Source organism: Coregonus lavaretus (assembly GCF_964263955.1).
Source record: "Coregonus lavaretus genome assembly, chromosome: 22".
NCBI classification, from domain to species: domain Eukaryota; kingdom Metazoa; phylum Chordata; class Actinopteri; order Salmoniformes; family Salmonidae; genus Coregonus; species Coregonus lavaretus.
In genome coordinates, this window is record NC_140009.1 from 14,134,430 (window position 1) to 14,153,140 (window position 18,711).

Genomic DNA, 18,711 nt, shown 5'->3' on the forward strand with positions numbered 1-18,711 from the left:
ATAGCTCACCATATTGAGTTTCCTTTTTAACCCCCGTACAGTTGGTGGCGATAATGCACCATAAACATTGGATGCCAATTACCGTTAAACACCACTGAAGAAGAAGACAGTAAACGTTGGTTTCCACTAGTTATCACAGCCACAAAGTCAAAATTGGCTATATCGTCAGAATTCATTAAAACAAACATTAGCTTTTGGTCTTAATTTAAGGTCAGGGTTAGGCATAAATTTAGCAGTGTGTTTAGGGTTAAGGTTAGGTTTAAAATCAAAGTTTAGAAATAGGCGGGGATTATGACTTTGTGGCTGTGGTAACGAGTAACGACCTTAAACTTTACGCAAATATTTTACGTCATCAAGGAGCGCCTCACTGGAGCGCTGCGCGTCCTTTCAATTTCCAAACGAAACGTGGAAATAAAGACTAAAAATGCCTATGAAAGGAAGATTCCCCATTAGACGAACGCTGGAGTATCTCCAGAAAGGAGAAGTAGTATTGAAAAACAGAGTAAAGATTTTGACAGTAAATTACAACACACATGGACAGCTCAGCGACGGAGCAAGGTCAGTTTGATGGACTAGCTAGCTAACCTAGCTGTTGTTGGATAAGCCTTTCAATGCAGAGAGCAATGATATTTCAAAATCACAAGTTTTCTGTGGCATTGTTATAATTATACAGATATGCAATAGAAATTTAACCAGTAGTTGCCGAGTTAACAGTGCGTTCAAGACAACTGGGAACACGGGGAAAAAACGAGCTCCAACTGGGAAAATCGTTTTGAATGGTCATCCCAACTCTGAATTCCAAGTCGGAAACTCGGGCATCTTTCTAGAACTCAGACTTTCCGATATGGAGCGAGATAGTTGCCAAAAGGTTGAACGTACGTATCGTCAGGATCGTAAGAAAAGCCATATGTGAAACATGAAACGTTAACGTTAAATTAGATCTGTAAAAGTACAAGCCGTATATTACGAACATGAATGAACATCTACCCGTTCAAGTCTTACTTTACTCGATTACAGATATTTTTTATACATACAAACTTTTGCCAGTAATGTGGCATCTGCAAAGGACATGAACCGAACATAGCTAGTCTAAGTTAGCTAGTCAATCAAGCAACTCTAGCCCAGAAGTTAGTTGGCGCAGCGGTCTAAGGCACTGCATCACTACAGACCCTGGTTCAATTCCAGGCTGTATCACAATCCGGCCATGATTGGGGCCATGATTGGGAGTTCCATAGGGCGGCGCACAATTTTAGCCCAGCATCGTCCGGGTTTGGCCGGGGTAGGCCGTCATTGTAAATAAGAATTAGTTCTTAACTGACTTGCCTAGTTAAATAAAAAATAAAAGTTGCTTTGCAGCTTCCGGTTTCATTTCCAAAATAAGTCTAGAGCTTGTTTTGGAACTGCATTCAATAACGACGTTATACCAGTAGATGGCGTAGTATAGGCTTGGCCTTCATCAAATGACTTGTGTGAGAATGATAAAGACACATATATACAATAACATCCTGAGCTAAAATTATTGCAAGACAGCAGTACCCAAAATGATAGCCTATATTGCAATGCCTGCAAGTTGAAGGCCTATTTTTTTTTATTTGGATAGGCCTAAATTAAACATTGAATTATTTAAGTGGTAGGCTAAAGAACTTTGGAGAATTTCAATAAACAAATGGATAACATTTTACATTTACACTTTAGTCATTTAGCAGACGCTCTTATCCAGAGCAACTTACAGTTAGTGAATGCATACTTTTTTTTATTTTTTATACTGGCCCCCCGTGGGAAACGAACCCACATCCCCGCCGGCCAAACCCTCCCCTACCTTGGACGACGCTGGACCAATTGTGCGCCGCCCATGGGTCTCCCGGTTGCGGCCGGCTGCGACAGAGCCTGGACTCGAACCAGGATCTCTAGTGGCACTGCTAGCACAACGATGCAGTGCCTTAGACCACTGCGCCACTCGGGGAGATAAGACTGTTGTATTCTCTTTGATTTAGTTCCTATTGCAACTCAGACAAATGACTAAATGGATGACATACTGACTGACTGAACTGAATGAAGGATTAATTAAATGTTCAAATATGTTGGAATGACGAGTTGCACGCATCATGAATGCTTTATACACTTTATTTGGCTAGTAGGCAAATAGGCCTACATTAGGATATAATGACTATGGCTGCATGCCTCTAGAAGGGCATTTTCTGAGGCTGAGGGGTGCTTTTCCAAAGGCGCGTGGTGCTGCATTGAGATCACAAGCTCTTCAACTGGGCAGCAGTGTCGCGATGGAGGGAATAGCCTATATGGAGACTACCTAAGACCACTGCAACAGAGTTATTGTAAAGTGTGGGAATAAGCTTATGCCAGACTTAGCCTACGTTTAACCTCTCCCTTGTTCATTTCAAAGTCCATATGTTGATGACCCGATTCCTATAAATCATGTCAAATTATTTTAAATTCCTATTAACCCCTCCTACAGAGTATGCTTTGGCAAGATTTTGAGTGATGAAATAAATATCTAAAATGTTAGTCCGTAATCGTAACATGCCGTTTGTATGTTAACAGATTACATTTCACGCATGGCTTTTCTTATGATCCTAATGATACGTACGTTCCATATTCCGACCAGAATATCACTGACATCATGATTTGACCTAGTTTCTTTTCGAATTCCCAGTTGTCCTGAAAGCACCAAAACTGTCCATCGAGCGACGAGTTGCTTAGCATTAGCTCGACGCACGTAACGCCCTGGATCAGAGCTATAACCCAGTGATCATGATCTATGAGTGAGTTGGTACAGCCTGGTTGGCCATCATGCATCTTTTCTATTTTTCTGCAGAACATTTGTGTTCTTCAATGTTCCACAAATTCAGTACAAAAATCCTTGGGTTCAAATTATGATGTTCAAGAACATGACCCCATCGCCATTCCTCAAGTTCTACCTAGGTGAGTCCAATTCTGTACTTACTATGATTGATAGAACCTTTATCTATGCCTCTCTATTTGACATGTTTGTGCATCTGTCATTACTGCATAAATACTGTGGTTGTGATTTTATCAAGTCTATTAGGCCTATGTTTTTTTGTTTTGAAGTCTGACATGGTATATCCATAGAATTAGGAATTAGAATACAATAATATAATTAGTAATTTAATAGGATCTATGTGTATATCTCTTCTATATAGATGATGGAGAGCAGGTGTTGGTGGATGTGGAGGGGAAGGACCATAAACAGATCACCCAACATGTCAAGACTATTCTCGGCAAGACCGAGTAAGTACTCGTAGTACCCTAACCTCCGATACCCATTCTCATCACAGCCCACTGCTTGATTTGGTTCTATAACAGGGATTTATTCGTTAGTCGAATTCCGTTGCAAAACGTTTGGTCTGTCGCAAAATGTTTTGCAACGAAACCGTTTACTCTAGGAAGCGAACAGAACGAAAAGGGGAGGGACCTACCTGCATTTGTCCAATAGAAACTCTCGTTTTCATGCAAGACGTTTTCCGTTTGGAGTAAATGTTTTTAATTTGCAAAACATTTTGCAACAGAATCCGACTAATGAATACATCCCAGAAGTGTAGATGTGTAGGCCTTCCTGGGTTGCAGCAGTCTGTTTGGCATGACAACGACAAAGGATTTGGCTAAGCTAAAGCAGAAACAGACTGGTCCTCAGGCTAGATGCCAGTGAATAAGCCATGAGTTAATAAGTCTCTGGTCCTCTGTAGCTCAATTGGTAGAGCATGGCGCTTGTAACGCCAGGGTAGTGGGTTCGATCCCCGGGACCACCCATACGTAAAAATGTATGCACGCATGACTGTAAGTCGCTTTGGATAAAAGCGTCTGCTAAATGGCATATCATATTACAGTAGACTAATGTCAAGAGGAATGTTTCAAGGTCCAATGCAGACATTTTTATCTCAATATCAAATCATTGCTGGGTAACTGAAACTCTATCCCACCGAAACGGGCTGAAATTTCAGGCGATCTTGTCAAACAGCTCTTACACTAAAAGGGCATTATCATAATTTTCACAATTTCACAGAATTATTCCAACCTCAGTGTGGAAATGTATATACAACACAGGAAACTCATGTTTTTGACTGCACTGGCCCTTTAAGGTTAGGTGTTACTCTTGTCTAAGTGTATAATACAATATACTGGTTAATTTTGTCTTCCCCTCATCATTGTCTATTCTCTCCCCTTACAGTGAGGTCCTTCAGGCTGAGGCTCTAGCCAGGATGGAGGCTGCTAACCCAGCCAACTTTGGGCCCAAGAAGTACTGTCTGAAGGAGTGTATCTGTGAGGTGGAGGGCCAGGTTCCCTGCCCGGGCAACACGCCGCTGCCTAAGGAGTTGACAGGGAAATACCGTGCGCAGATGGCAGCCGCACAGGACTGAGACTGGACAGCAGGGAGAAGGGATCATGGACTGAACTGTAATATTACTATATCAAATACATTTCACTGGAAATACTGTGGATTTGTTTTTGTACATTCAAAAAGGAAACCAGACAATATTTTGATTTTCGATGTCAGCTGTTGTAAATAATGATAATTTGGAGATTGATGAACTAGAATGTGCTTCTCAGATTAATTAAATCAAGTGTTTGTGTGGAGTTTATGCATAATATTTGCAACACACACACCTTGTAGTGTGGATGAATGAAAATGCCACCATTCCCATTGTTCACATAGGTCATGTCTTTAATTAGTGTTGAGTGATGGAGCCTCAATGGCTGTTTAGATAGGCAGCCCAATTCTGATCTTTTGACCAATCAGATCAGCTCTGAAAAATATCTGTTGTGAAAAGATCTGATGTGATTTGTCAAAAGACCAATTAGTGGGGGGGGGGGGGGGGGGATCAGAATTGAGCTGCCTGTGTAAACACAGCCAGTGACAACTAAAGGTGAACAGTTAATTCACATTTGTCACAAATAAATTATTCATGTCATTCATGTTTCAAAATGTTCTGTTGTGTTTAGCTGCAACACTGTTGAGCATTAGTGGTGCATGATCGATTACAGCAAACACACTACTGCTTTAGTTCAACAAAATAACAAGTACTGTTGTATACTCTGAGGCAAGGAAACCAGTACTTGGATACAACATCAAAGTACTTCAACAGGAAACAGGAGTTTGCCCACAGTATGTGATAATACTAGGTAGCGTTGAATCGGTTTAGTGTTTTATTTCATTACCTCTGAGAAATTAAGAATCCAAAGAAGATAAAATACTTAATCTTACATCTAAAGTTTTGCCAAGACCTTATGGATACAGAGAAGAAGGCTGATGCTGTGACAACTGAGATAGGTTCATTTACCCAGAATGCTCTATTATTCTGTGCCTCAGACCTAAACATTTCCATTGCAACAACGGTGTTGTGTGTTAATGGTAAGTGCTGCTAAGAGAGACTTGGCTGAATCAGTTGCATAATAAATACTGTAAATACAGGCTGAAGTTAAGTTGGCATATGAGAAAGTAAACTGGATGTTTGCAGGGTGTAGGAGTTGTTCAGAGCAGGACAGATTCTGACCCTGCATCATTAGTGCACAAAAAGAGAAAACAGAGGGTGAGAGAACTAGTGTCCACTGTTGGGAGGAGAAAATAGCACAAGGAGAGACTAGGACAAAATCAGCATTGAAAGACTAGCCTACTTTGGACCACTGCAGAAGTGTCTGTGATATCACACACACATGAATCATGCACACTCACTGACCGCTAATGCATCTATCCTGCGCTTCAACTGAGTCACTCAACGGACATAACCAGCTAACGGCAACAGAAGGAGTCCCTGAAAGCAAAGTAGGATTTTAAAAACCGTTTTCGTTGGTATCGCTCACTATGGCTTAATGTTTTGTTCATCAACATTCTCTTTCTAGCGGTAACTGGACCCCCAGGGATGACAGAGAAAATATGTCTTAGTGGCAATGGGGTTCCACTCCCATACAAACTCAAACATGCATGTGAAGATCTGACAGACAAAATGTAGCAGTAACAGGTTAGTCATGCTTAGTGTCAGGGCTGCATTCAAGTGCCAACGACACACAATTTCATGACACGCTTACTTACAGCTGTCATTGTAAACTGTTCAGAGTGAACGTTTTCGTTCAAGTAGACCATAACATTTCCAAAAACGTTGCGACCTTCAATACAACCCTGTTTCTACATAAGGTATTGAATGGCAGGACTACAGATGATGTCAGGCCTCTGTTACCCAAATATGACCCCTTGGATCCTCTCTCCTGTGGCTGACTGCACAACGGTCGAAGTGATGACTTACTTTACATACTCTGCCCTTGTGCTTCTTCTTACCATACAAATATAATTTTAAAAACAACGGCTCCTAAATGAGACCTTCATAGAGCGTGAGTGTTATTAGTAGGTACGAGAGTGTAAAAATGAATGTAAATGCATCTCGTGGTCGACATCCTTTTAGTGATAGGCTGCATAACCCAGAGCAGGGTCTCAATAGTCTGGTTTTGCTTTCTCTCCTTGTCTCCTCTCCTTGACCCCGCACTTGGTAGGGTGATCAGGATCGGCAAATAAATAATGCTAGGTGCCTTCACCTGTGCAGTTCATTCACATCAGTGCAGATGAAGGAAAGGAGAGGAAGTATAGACTATTGAGATGCGGCCCTGAGTCTAGAGGGCTACTACCCAAGGGGAATGGCGGGGGTGGTTCCTTCACAAAAGTTTTAACCCACCAGGCACTGACCTTACCCAACCCAGAATCAATGAGATCATTGGCCATTTAAAGCTGGAATCCTTAGCAGTGAAACTGCCACGTCCGTTTGCGATATTACAACAAAGACATTACTTCAAACAACAAACACTGTTTTTTTTTCTCCTCTGACATCATTGCACATGCGATAGATCCAGTGGAGGCTGTTGGGAGGAGTTATAGGAGGATGGGCTCATTGTAATTGCCGGAATGGAATAAATGGAACGTTATCAAACACATAGAACATATGGAAACCACGTTTGACTCCGTTCTAAATCATTCCATTCCAATGAGCCCATCCTCCTATAGCTACTCCCACCAGCCTCCTCTGGATATAACAGCAGAGTATGTACTTCAAATTGTTTTTATCATGATGGTGGATGCTCATCTCCTACATTTGAAAAACAAAACAAAAACAATAACAAATGCACCTGGGGCGACCAGTGGCGCTCTTTCACCTTTTGCAGATCCCAGCTTTAAAGGGAACTACTGTAGAGTCTCAGGACTGGCCTTCTAGCCCTGGGTGGGAAGCCCTGTTGTAAGTATCAGGTGATGGCATGGAGAATGGGAGGAGGTGGTGTCTCTGTCAGTGTGTCTTACTCTTCTGTTCCTGCAGGGTGCGCTGCAGCTCTCTCAGGTTCTCTGACAGGAGCTCTACCTCGTCCAGCCTCCCGTTGAGCTTGGAATCGAAGATGTACGCCCGAATGTTATCAATCTGCTGCAGCAGCAACTCCTCCTCGATCAGGTCAACATCTGGCATCGCCACCTCATCCTCCCCCTCGAAGGGATTGGTCGAGGCTCCCGGCGGGGTACTCCCAGAAGCCTCTTTAAAAGTGTTACCTTCATCGTTCTCCTCCTCTTCGAAAGGGTTGCCTGTGGCGCCCTCAGCCTGCCCTTGCTCCCCGCCCTCCACTTCCTCCTCAAACGGGTTGTACTCCTTCTTCCCATTAGCCACCTCCTTGTGCTCCGCCTGGATCTCTTCGGAGAACGGGTTGGACGGATCCTCCTCCACAGGGGTGGAGTCTTCCTCCTCAAAGGGGTTGAGGGAGGCGCTGTTCTGTCCCTCTACATCTTCCCCCAGCCTCCTCAGCCGCGGGGGCGACTCCTCAACCTGGTCCGTTAGGGCAGGGAAGGCCCTCATGGACAGGGGGCTCCTCTCTGCTTTAGGGGTCAACTCTTCATCCTCGTCCTCTCCCTCCCTATGGAGGCTCCCTGTATCAGTTAAGTTCAGTGAGCCCTGCCAGGTGTATGTGGCCTGGGTGGATCCTGGGGCTTCGCTCTGAGCCCTGTGCTTTATCTTCCCCCTCTCCCTGTCCTCCAGGCGCTGCAGCTCCTCCTGTTGTAGGCTCTCCTCCTGGGACAGAGCGATGGCCAGGTGGGTCTGCTGCTGGTCGTACTCATCCTGGAGAACACACAGTTCAACAAATCACACCCTAGTCCCTACACAGAGCTCTATTTCGGACCAGAGCCCTGTTAAGGTCCATTGCATTGTAATCGCAGTACATGCAGTGCATTCGGAAAGTATTCAGACCCCTTCCCTTTATCTACATTTTGTTACATTACAGCCTTATTCTAAAATTGATTAAATTGTTTATTTTCCTCATCAAATCTACACACAATACCCCATAATGACAAAGCAAAAACAGGTTTTTAGATTTCTGTGATAAAAAAAAAAAAAATGGAAATATCACATTTACATAAGTATTCAGACCCTTTGCTATGAGACTCGAAATTGAGCTCAGGTGCATTCTGTTTCCATTGATCATCCTTGAGATGTTTCTACAACTTGATTTGGAAAGGCACACACCTGTCTATATAAGGTCCCACAGTTGACAGTGCATGTCAGAGCAGAAACCAAGCCATGAGGTCAAAGGAATTGTCCGTAGAGCCCCGAGACAGGAAAGTGTCGAGGCACAGATCTGGGGAAGGGTCCCAAAACATTTCTGCAGCATTGAAGGTCCCCAAGAACACAGTGGCCTCCATCATTCTTAAATGGAAGAAGTTTGGAACCACCAAGACTCTTCCTAGAGCTGGCCGCCCGGCCAAACTGAACAATCGGGGGAGAAGGGCCTTGGTCAGGGAGATGACCAAGAACCCGATGGTCACTCTGACAGAGTTCCTCTGTGGAGATGGGAGAACCTTCCAGAAGGACAACCATTTCTGCAGCACTCCACCAATCAGGCCTTTATGGTAGTGGCCAGACGGGGGATGTTTTTCAGCGGCAGGGACTGGGAGACTAGTCAGGATCGAGGGAAAGATGAACAGAGCAATGTACAGAGGATCATTGATGAAAACCTGCTCCAGAGCGCTCAGGACCTCAGACTGGGGCGAAGGTTCACCTTCCAACAGGACAACGACTCTAAACACACAGCCAAGACAACACAGGAGTGGCTTCTGGACAAGCCTCTGAATGTCCTTGAGTGGCCAAGCCAGAGCCCGGACTTGAACCTGATCGAACATCTCTGGAGAGACCTGAAAAAAGCTGTGCAGCGATGCTCCCCATCCAACCTGACAGGTGTGCCACACTTGTAGCGTCATACCCAAGAAGACTCGAGGCTGTAATCGCTGCCAAAGGTGCTTCAACAAAGTACTGAGTAAAGGGTGTGAATACTTATGTAAATGTGATTTCATTTTTTCATTTGTATAATTTTTTGCAAAGATTTCTAAAACCTGTTTTTGCTTTGTCATTATGGGGTATTGTGTGTAGATTGATGAGGGGAAAAAACAAATTAATCAATTTTAGAATAAGGCTGTAACGTAACAAAATGTGGAAAAAGTCAAGGGGTCTGAATAATTTCCGACTGCACTTTATAGCAGAATAAATACTATAAATCAACACAAATTCTCATGCAACATTTTGTAACATTTTGTAGGTTTCCCCACCTGCAGCTGCCTGAGGTTGTCCTCCAGCATGGCCACCTCGTCATGCCTCTGGGCGGCCTTGGCCTGCCGCAGGAACGACTGGATGTTGTCTATCTGCTGCAGCATGGGGTCCTCCAGCTCTCTGCGGGTGTGGAGGGTGTCTGAGGAGGGCAGCCAGCCCCCAGCTTTGGTCATGCGGGCGGCTCTGGGGGCCTGGGAAGGCTCCCCGTTTGTGCTGGCGGCCGGGCGGTTCTTCTCCGATTCCTGCCTTCTCTTCTGGGCCTCCTGGGCAGCATGATAGGAAGGTACGCTTTTAGAGACAGCTTTACTATATAATACACTACTTATGAAAGCAGTTGCTTTTAGCTTTTCTGGTATCAGACATATCAGATCCTTTTTGGAGTATCATTATTGGGTCTTTAGTTTAAATAATAAGCAGCCTCCTCACCAGTCTCTCCTGGGCGAGCCTCTTCTCCTGCTCCTGCTTCCTCTTCTCCTTCAGCTCCTCATACTTGTCCTTAGTGGGCAGAGACATCAGACCCAGCAACTTCTCCTGCAGGAGGGAGGAGGAAGGGCGAGAGAGAGATGGAGAGAAACAGAGAGAAAAGGGTTGAGAAAGAGACAGAGGGAGGTGTTTGAATGTGTTGTGTAATGTGCTATTATTCTGGGGAAAATGACTAATCGTTCACTCTTCACCACACCATTCAGCTTATCCATAGTTGCTCTTTATGTACAGTAGTGTACTCTCTGTGTCTCACCTGGACGAACAGTGTGGCTGTGTATCTGACCATCCTCTGCAGCTGGAGATTCTTTGGATGGGGCTGTGGCTCCTCCTTCATTCCCAGTGTTAAGATCCTCTTACTGACAGGAATACATAGAGAATGTTATAATAATATGATTATTTACCAGAGACTCTTATTCAAAGTACAGTTGGGCCAAAATACACTATATATACAAAAGTATGTCGACACCCCTTCAAATTAGTGGATTCGGCTATTTCAGCCACACCCTTTGCTGACAGGTGTATAAAATCGAGCACACAGCCATGCAATCGCCATAGACAAACATTGGCAGTAGAATGGCCTTACTGAAGAGCTCAGTGACTTTCAACGTGGCACCGTCATAGGATGCCACCTTTCCAACAAGTCAGTTTGTCAAATTTCTGCCCTGCTAGAGCTGCCCCGGTCAACTGTAAGTGCTGTTATTGTGAAGTGGGAACGTCTAGGCGCAACAACAGTTCAGCCGCGAAGTGGTAGGCCACACAAACTCACAGAACGGGACCACCGATTACTGAAGCGTGTAGCGCGTAAAAATAATCTGTCCTCGGTTGCAACACTCACTACCGAGTTCCAAACTGTCTCTGGAAGCAACATCATTCAGCATGACAATGCCCCTGTGCACAAAGCGAGGTCCATAAAGAAATGGTTTGTCGAGATCGGTGTGGAAGAACTTGATTGGCCTGCAAAGAGCCCTAAACTCAACCCCATCGAACACCTTTGGGATCAATTGGAACGCCAACTGCGAGCCAGGCCTAATCGCCCAACATCCACGCCCAACCTCATTAATGCTCTTGTGGCTGAATGGAAGCAAGTCCCTGCAACAATGTTCCAACATCTAGTGGAAAGCCTTCCCAGAAGAGTGGAGGCTGTTATAGCAGCAATGGGGGGACCAACTCCATATTAATGCCCATGATTTTGGAAGGAGATGTTCGACGAGCAGGTGTCCACATACTTTCGGTCATGTAGTGTATGATGAAATTGAATATCGTGATATTTGACTGACGATATATTGTGATGTGCAAGACCATACTCTATTTGAACTTTGCAAATCAAAACTGTGTTTTATCAGTTAGGCTGTCTCAATATGTTGAAAATGAAGTCTAAATGAATGAACTAAGCCTTATTTTTTCCCCATACTAAGATTATTTAATGAGAATATTGTAAATAAGCAAAACAAATTGCACCGTCTGGAATTATCTAATCATTAATGGCGCAGAGCGATTATATAGGATATTGCGATATTTAGAGTAGCATATCACCCAACCCTCCATACAGGTAACACACTCTGGATATAGTATGTACCTCAGTGCATCGATCAGTTCGTAGTATTTCTGGACTTCCATTCTCAGTCCACCAGCCGTGTCCAGGTTATAGGTGGTCTCTCCAGCACTGTGAGAAGTTAAAGTTTGACCATGAAGATAAACAACAGAACCACAGCCACATATCGCTCTGGTCAAATGTAGTATCCTATTTAGGGAATGAGGTGTCATTTGAGACAGACTATGTCTTACTTAAGAGACTCAGCCATTCTGATGTACTCTGGAGCCCTCTCGTCCACCTTATCCATGCACAGCCTCAGCCTCTGGGAGGAAGACAGGAGGATGGATGGTGAATGACCGCAAGCTCACTAGACAGTGAACAACAGGGACGTACACAAAATAACAGTGTGTTACCTCGTAGAGCTTGACAATGTCAGGCACGTGGTCCTTCTCCTTCAGTTTCTGCTGTCTCCTCATCAGAGTGTCCATGCAGTGGCAGCAGCAGCGGATCCTCTCATCGTCCTTCTCTTCCAGCATGGAAGTGACACTGCTCAGGCTGCTGATGCTGCCCCTCCTGGAGCCCATCCCGCTGACGCTGCCCCCGCCACCCCCTGTTGGAGGGGACTGGGACTGGCCCGGGCTGCCTGGAACACTCAGGGCCTCCCGTGTCCCACTGGTCAGCTTGTCTGGAGAGGAGAGAACAGGTTGGTGAGTCACTAAGCAGGATCAATGCATTAGCTAACTAATTCTGAGAAACACTGATGTCACTGTTGATTTTCTGGTTAAATATGGGTGGAATATCGCTGTAATATTACTGTATGTGTGTAAGTGTACTCACAAGCCAAAGGCAGGGGCACAAACTCCATGCACTTCTTACACATGATGGAGCCACAGAGACGGCAGTGGTGTCGCCTGTTCCGGAGGTTGAACTTGTTCCCGCAGTCGGGACAGAACGGGACATCAGAGTCGCTCACCCACGACACAACAGACTTCTCAATCGCTAGAGAGAGAGAGGGAGAGAAGCGGCTTTTCAGGATTCACACACAGAAAATGACATTCAAATTCACACAGGGAGGAGCTGTACTCAATAAGAACAAATGTGGGTCCTGTATAATGTGATGGTGAAAAACAAAATATACTGCAATATGACCCCTCTCAACTCACCTCTAATCTTGCCTGCATCTATGTTTAACCTGTCAAAGGATGTCAGCTGAAACACAAGAGAGGATACATGGTGAGTTATGTCCTAACAGTAAGGGTGTGTAACTGCTACTGTATGTGTCAAACCCACATTGACAAACCAAAGGGCAAATGACTTGTGATTGTCTGCAGTAGTTTGTGTGCTCACTTTCTCCAGCCTGATAATGAGCTTGTTGACCTCAATGACGTAGTGGTCGATCCTGGCAGCTCTGTGCTTCTTGAAGAAGTCCAGATGACTTCTGGTGGCACCTACGGGAGAGAAGAGGGGACACCATCAGACTGGATGGAAGCAGTCTCTAAAACTAGAGACCATAACAATGCAACACTCTTAGTTTCAATTCAGGTGAGATGACTCCGTAGCATGCAATGACCAGACCAATACATCTCTTGTGAACTGTGGATTTCTTGTTTGAGCAGCGGATGCGAAGCCCTCTACCACCCCACCACATCTCTCTTCTCCCAGTTTCCCCCCTGCATACTGCTCCCAGTCTCACCCAGCTCCTGAGGCTCCCACATGTAGGGGTCCACTCCGCCATAGTAGAAGGACTCATAGCTGCCTGTCTCTGACTTGTCCTCTCCATCCCTCTTCAGCAGCTTGTCTTTGGCTTTCATAGCCTTTTGGACTAGACCTGCAGCCAACAGGAAGACAGTAGTGATTACTTCAAGGAAGGGTGGAAGGCTACCAGGCTACAACAGACTCACTCTTGGGTCATTATTAGCTGACCTAAATGGAAAGACAAGCATTAACAGACTCACTCTTGAGCTGTCCCCTGACATGTCTGTCGTCCCCGGAGTGTTCCTCCTCATAGTGCTCCTGGAGCTGGTAGAATGACTGCAGGTCCTTCAGGCAAAGCGGGCACAGGAAGCCCTCCTTCACCTCCCCTGTGCCCTCGAAGGGGTGCAGGTAGCTGGAGGCCATGTTGATGGGGTTGGGGTGGGGTGGAGGGGGTTGCAGGATGGTAGCTGTGACACCCGGATGTGTCCCCGTCTCATGCCACGCCCAACTGGGTGTGACGCCCACCCCTCATCCGCTCCATTATACGCCAGGAGAAAGCCTGAGACAGAAACTGACAGCTTGAAGGGTTCTGACAATAACATACAGGGGCATATTCATTACGCAGATTATGTTGTAAAACGTTTCTTAAACGGAAGCAAATGGAACGAAATGGGGGAGGGACCTACCTGAATTTGTCCAATAGAAACTCTCGTTTAAGTTGCACTGTTTGGACTAATGATTACACCCTAGCTAAGAAGTTCAGACTGTTGTTTATGGAAGTCATGGCTTACTGAATGACAACCCTAAAAACCTCCAGCAAGACTAGTTAGGTGACATGGACATAACGGTCTTTGATCACTGAACGCTTACTACTCACGTAAATCCTATGCATGGCAAAATGGATACCGTGTTAGAACGAATAAAGTTAGCTAGCTAACGAGAGCAGTAGGCTGTGTTTACATCTCTCACCACAAGCCAGTGATGGCTGTACTGGCGACTGGATAGCGACATTACAGTAGCTAGCTTATCTAACGTTACTATGATGGTGATCATCTGTCATACCTTGTACCTGATTGAGGGACAAATTGGCAATCGGGAGGGACATCATTTGAGTAGAACTAGCCAGTCAGATATAGCCAGCCAGCTGGCTCCTGAACAATTCACACAAAAAGCTAGCTAGCTGACTAAGTTAGCAAAAGGCTAACGAGCTAGCTATAGTGCTGACGTCTCGCCAGTACCAAGCGCACACCGTTTCCAATGACACAAACAATCCAAAGACACATTTATGTACTTACAGAACGCAATGTAAGCCTGTTAACCGTGTAGTTTATGAATGAATATTTTGACAGCTCGTTACTAAACTCCAGCTGCAACACTCTCTCGACGGGTGAAAAGTTAGCAGCCCTGTCTAGTCCACTGAGCTATAATAAGAAGGTCTAGTCACATACTGTACTGCGATACCGTCTTTGGTCTAATCATGTGATTAGCATACAGCGGAGACGGGAGGTGAGAATGGACAAAAAGCACGTTGAAGCCAACAGGCACTCTGACCACCTAGGTCTGCGACCGTGCTAATCAAATCAAATAATTGTATTTGCCAAATACAACAGGAGTAGGCATTACAGTGAAATGCTTACTTACAAGCCCTTAACCAACAATGCAGTTTTTAAGAAAAGACAAAAAAAAGTGTTAAGTAAAAAATAAAAAATAGCAAATAATTAAAGAGCAGCAGTAAAATAAGATAACAGTAGGGAGGCTATATTAAGGGGGTACCGGTACAGAGTCTATGTGCGGGGGCACCGGTTAGTCTAGGTAATTGAGGTAATATGTACATGTGGGTAGAGTTAAAGTGACTATGCATAAATAATAAACTTGCAAATAGTCCGGGTAGCCATGATTAGCTTATGGCTTGGGGATAGAAGCTGTAAAGAAGCCTTTTGGACCTAGACTTGGCGCACCGGTACCGCTTGCCGTGTGGTAGCAGAGAGAACAGTCTATGACTAGGGTGGCTGGAGTCTTTGATCATTTTTAGGGCCTTCCTCTGACACCACCTGGTATAGAGGTCCTGGACGGCAGGAAGCTTGGCCCCAGTGATGTACTGGGCCGTACGCATTACCCTCTGTAGTGCCTTGCGGTCGGAGCCTGAGCAGTTGCCATACCAGGTGGTGATGCAACCAGTAGGATGCTCTCGATGGTGCAGCTGTATAACTTTTTGAGGATCTGAGGACCCATGCTAAATCTTTTCAGTCTCCTGAGGGGGAATAGGCTTTGTCGTGCCCTCTTCTCGACTGTCTTGGTGTGTTTCGACCATGATAGTTTGTTGGTGATGTGGACACCAAGGAACTTGAAGCTCTCAACCTCTGTAGCGCAGCTGGTAGAGCACGGCGCTTGCAACGCCAAGGTAGTGGGTTCGATCCCCGGGACCACCCATACACAAAAATGTATGCACGCATGACTGTAAGTCGCTTTGGATAAAAGCGTCTGCTAAATGGCATATTATTATTATTATTATTAACCTGTTCCACTACAGCCCTGTCGATGAGAATGGGGGCTCTTTTTTTTTCCTGTAGTCCACAATCATCTTCTTTGTCTTGATCACGTTGAGGGAGAGGTTGTTATCCTGGCACCACACGGCCAGGTCTCTTCCCGCTCTTCCAGTCCATCATGAATATCTATCCTCACCACTCAGTGTGTGTGTGTGTGTGTGTCTGTCTGTGTGAAGTGAGAATGTCCACCCTGGAGAAGATCTGTGAGGCCTTCAGCCTAGAGACCTGCCACCCATACTTCAGACTGTCGCTCAGCAGCTACCCCTCGCACAAGGTATGGTGCAGTAGGCCTAGACTGTGTCCAGCCTGGTGAACCAGTGTAGAATAGGCACCATACATTACTGTGCATTTGTAGCCATTTTCCCTGTGTGAGTTCCCAGTGGCCCTCCTGCAGAATGGGGTGAAGATGAACATACAAGCCGCCCACAGGTCTCAACCTTCAACCTTTTGCAGTCATACCTGTCAGACCCCATCTGAGACCAGGACTTCTTCAATGCCCGCACAGACAAAGAACTGGTGAGTGGTCGTGACATGGTACACACACACTGCCTTTTCATTCTCACTCCGGCTCTGACCAAGGGAGAGTAGTGTATTCAGTCACAAATAGTTGTTTATTTGGTAACAGCAGTTGTGTTCAGTTGAGAAACAGAATACATATCCCAAACAACGGAACAACAACAACAACACATTTATAAAGGCATATTTACAGGATATAAAAATTAGAAACACAGTGTATAAAATGTCTAAATTCTGCACAGGATTTGGTAACAAAATAACTCTTAAATTCTTACTTTTGAAAGAAATGTGACTGCCGTTATACACTGAGTATACCAGAAATTAGGAACACCTTTCTAATTTTGAGTTGCGTTCAGGTTATGGTCAGGTTGTACAATCCTCTGGTTAGATTGAGGCCAGGTTGTGCTAAGCTTGTGCTCTACAAGCTGCCAGTTGTCTGAAGATGGTCTGAGGTTGGGGTCAGGTTGTGGTCTATAGGCCTCTGGTCTGGTTCTCTTCAGTGGTCAGAAGGAAGGATTGTGGTTCTGGAAGTCCTATTACAGCCCCCTCAAAGCCTAGCGCAGTGATGAAGATGTTGATGACGACTGTGAAGAAAACAAATACTGTTGCTGTGTTGTTCATCATGTTCAGCTTTGAGTGTTTCCTCACATCATTCAGATCATACTTCACTGTAAAGAGAGAGAGAGAGAGTTATTCAACATGTTCACCTTCCTGTTTACAGTTTGCCATTAGTGTGTGTGCGTGCGTGCATGCGTGTTTATGTGTTAGTATGTGTGAATGAGTGACAGAGCAAGTGTAATACTAACCTATAAAGACCAGCAGTAGTCCCACGACAACTTGTAGCGTAATAGACACGGACAGCAGTACTATGAGAGGTTTGTAGAATCTGTACTGTGGCCCCACGTATAGAACAGTCTTTATCTGGGATGAGTTAGCCATGAGTAGAGCCACATCCAGCATACTTTGAGCTACACTCTTCTTAGTGGCATAATGGTTCATGTTAATCATCCGGTACACGTTTCCAGAGGGGTCAAGGCGGTCAAGGTTCGCCTGTGGGTTATAGGGTAGACCATCAGGCTATGAGTCACACTCCTCACTCTTGCACACACGTTCACACACACACACAGATGCAGTGGATGAACTACAGGCAATGCCAGGTGTTATATAACTGCAATACAGATGGGTGCCCATATCTTCTCACAGGGGTGGGGTTGGGAATTGTCAAGTACGGGTAAAGGTAAATACGAGATGTCAGAAGTGGGTGCGACACTCAGAAACACAAAGGGCATTGTCTGCTCTTCGCGGAGGCGAGACATATGGCGAGTAGCCAGACAGTGAAAATATTTCTGTTGTCAAAAAGTTTGAAAGCTTAATGTCTCCACTATAGGCTATGAATGCTCTTTAATAAAGCGAGTAGACTACGAGCAGTAAATTATATTGGATTGTAGATCCGTTATTTTATCAATGACTTGGGGGAATACTTTGTGAATTTTCCATACCAGTAGGAGTTATACAGTTCCGACTGGGCACTGACGTCAGTTCAGCATCTAGTTTTGATTTGTCAACTTACGTGAATTCAACGTGAAATCAACAAAAAAATTCAACATGTCATTGGATTTAGGTGAAAAGTTGGGTGAAAAAAAAGACAGAATACCCTTACATTTATGATTTTTTTTCAAATCCAATCAGTTTTCCACGTTGATTCAACGTCATCACATTGGTTGGACTCCGGGGTAGATAGTAAACATAAATCCGGGACAACCAGTTTTTTGCCCAGAGGGTCATAACTGCAACTGATCTCCTTGTAGCCCAATTCCAGATTTTCAGTCAAAATGTACAACGTCCTATTTAGTTGCTTATGACACAGTTAATAACGCGCTAGGACCCCCCCCCCCCCCCTCACTGTAACCTGAGGTTTGAGGTTATAATGTTTAACTTACTTCAATGTCGTCTAGTTTGTTGAGAGTAATGTCCTCCCCATTCGCCCTTGCTTCACTGTCCATGCTGGCCGAGACAACTGTGGTTACCGATGAAACCTACACAGGAAAACTAATTTAGAATAGTTACACACAGTACGATACCGTGCATCTTGCAAGTATCCTAAAGATCAGCTGTCATCTTCGGTTTGCCGTAGCCTTTCTTGTCACTGGTTTCAGGCAGCCAAACTCTTAAAACGTTGAGTGTATTTTCTAGGGTTGTGAGTTTTGCTTATTCAAAACTACCCCTCCCACTGTCTAATCTTACAAACACAGTATACTCAATTTCTCTCTCTCTCGCTCTCTTTCTCTCTCTTAAACACAGACAAACACACACACACACACACACACAGCTCTGGAGT

At 44.9% G+C, this 18,711-nt stretch overlaps 3 protein-coding genes across 3 annotated transcripts; 1 reads left to right on the forward strand and 2 right to left on the reverse strand.

The window, feature by feature from the left end:
* Positions 1-336: 336 nt before the first annotated feature.
* mrps25 (mitochondrial ribosomal protein S25) lies at positions 337-4,946 on the forward strand. The gene is made up of 4 exons (XM_084187564.1): positions 337-558; positions 2,834-2,940; positions 3,180-3,267; positions 4,205-4,946. The coding sequence occupies exons 1-4, from the start codon at positions 425-427 to the stop codon at positions 4,392-4,394; spliced, it is 519 nt and encodes a 172-aa protein (XP_084043690.1). The 5' UTR covers positions 337-424; the 3' UTR covers positions 4,395-4,946.
* A 217-nt stretch (positions 4,947-5,163) lies between these two features.
* rbsn (rabenosyn, RAB effector) lies at positions 5,164-14,705 on the reverse strand. The gene is given in 14 exon segments (XM_084187563.1): positions 5,164-8,117; positions 9,599-9,862; positions 10,026-10,130; positions 10,336-10,438; positions 11,659-11,745; positions 11,868-11,938; positions 12,030-12,301; positions 12,454-12,615; positions 12,780-12,825; positions 12,964-13,064; positions 13,310-13,444; positions 13,572-13,790; positions 13,793-13,870; positions 14,607-14,705. Coding segments are annotated over 13 exon segments (2,397 nt in total). The 5' UTR covers positions 13,809-13,870; positions 14,607-14,705; the 3' UTR covers positions 5,164-7,301.
* A 1,746-nt stretch (positions 14,706-16,451) lies between these two features.
* LOC311149772 (ninjurin-1) lies at positions 16,452-18,711 on the reverse strand. Its single transcript, XM_084187000.1, has 3 exons — positions 18,314-18,711; positions 17,180-17,423; positions 16,452-17,041 (listed from the first exon to the last, which is right to left on the reverse strand). The coding sequence occupies exons 1-3, from the start codon at positions 18,374-18,376 to the stop codon at positions 16,845-16,847; spliced, it is 504 nt and encodes a 167-aa protein (XP_084043126.1). The 5' UTR covers positions 18,377-18,711; the 3' UTR covers positions 16,452-16,844.

Bases quoted from the DNA above. Each gene is read 5' to 3' on its own strand.
- mrps25 (XM_084187564.1), top strand. From the start codon at position 425: ATGCCTATGAAAGGAAGATTCCCCATTAGACGAACGCTGGAGTATCTC. The intron at 559-2,833 runs GTCAGTTTGATG...ATTTTTCTGCAG, and splicing joins CAGCTCAGCGACGGAGCAAG to AACATTTGTGTTCTTCAATG. The intron at 3,268-4,204 runs GTAAGTACTCGT...CTCCCCTTACAG, and splicing joins ACTATTCTCGGCAAGACCGA to TGAGGTCCTTCAGGCTGAGG.
- LOC311149772 (XM_084187000.1), bottom strand. From the start codon at position 18,376: ATGGACAGTGAAGCAAGGGCGAATGGGGAGGACATTACTCTCAACAAA. The intron at 17,424-18,313 runs GTAAGTTAAACA...TATAACCCACAG, and splicing joins ACAAACTAGACGACATTGAA to GCGAACCTTGACCGCCTTGA. The intron at 17,042-17,179 runs GTTAGTATTACA...CTCTCTTTACAG, and splicing joins ACTACTGCTGGTCTTTATAG to TGAAGTATGATCTGAATGAT.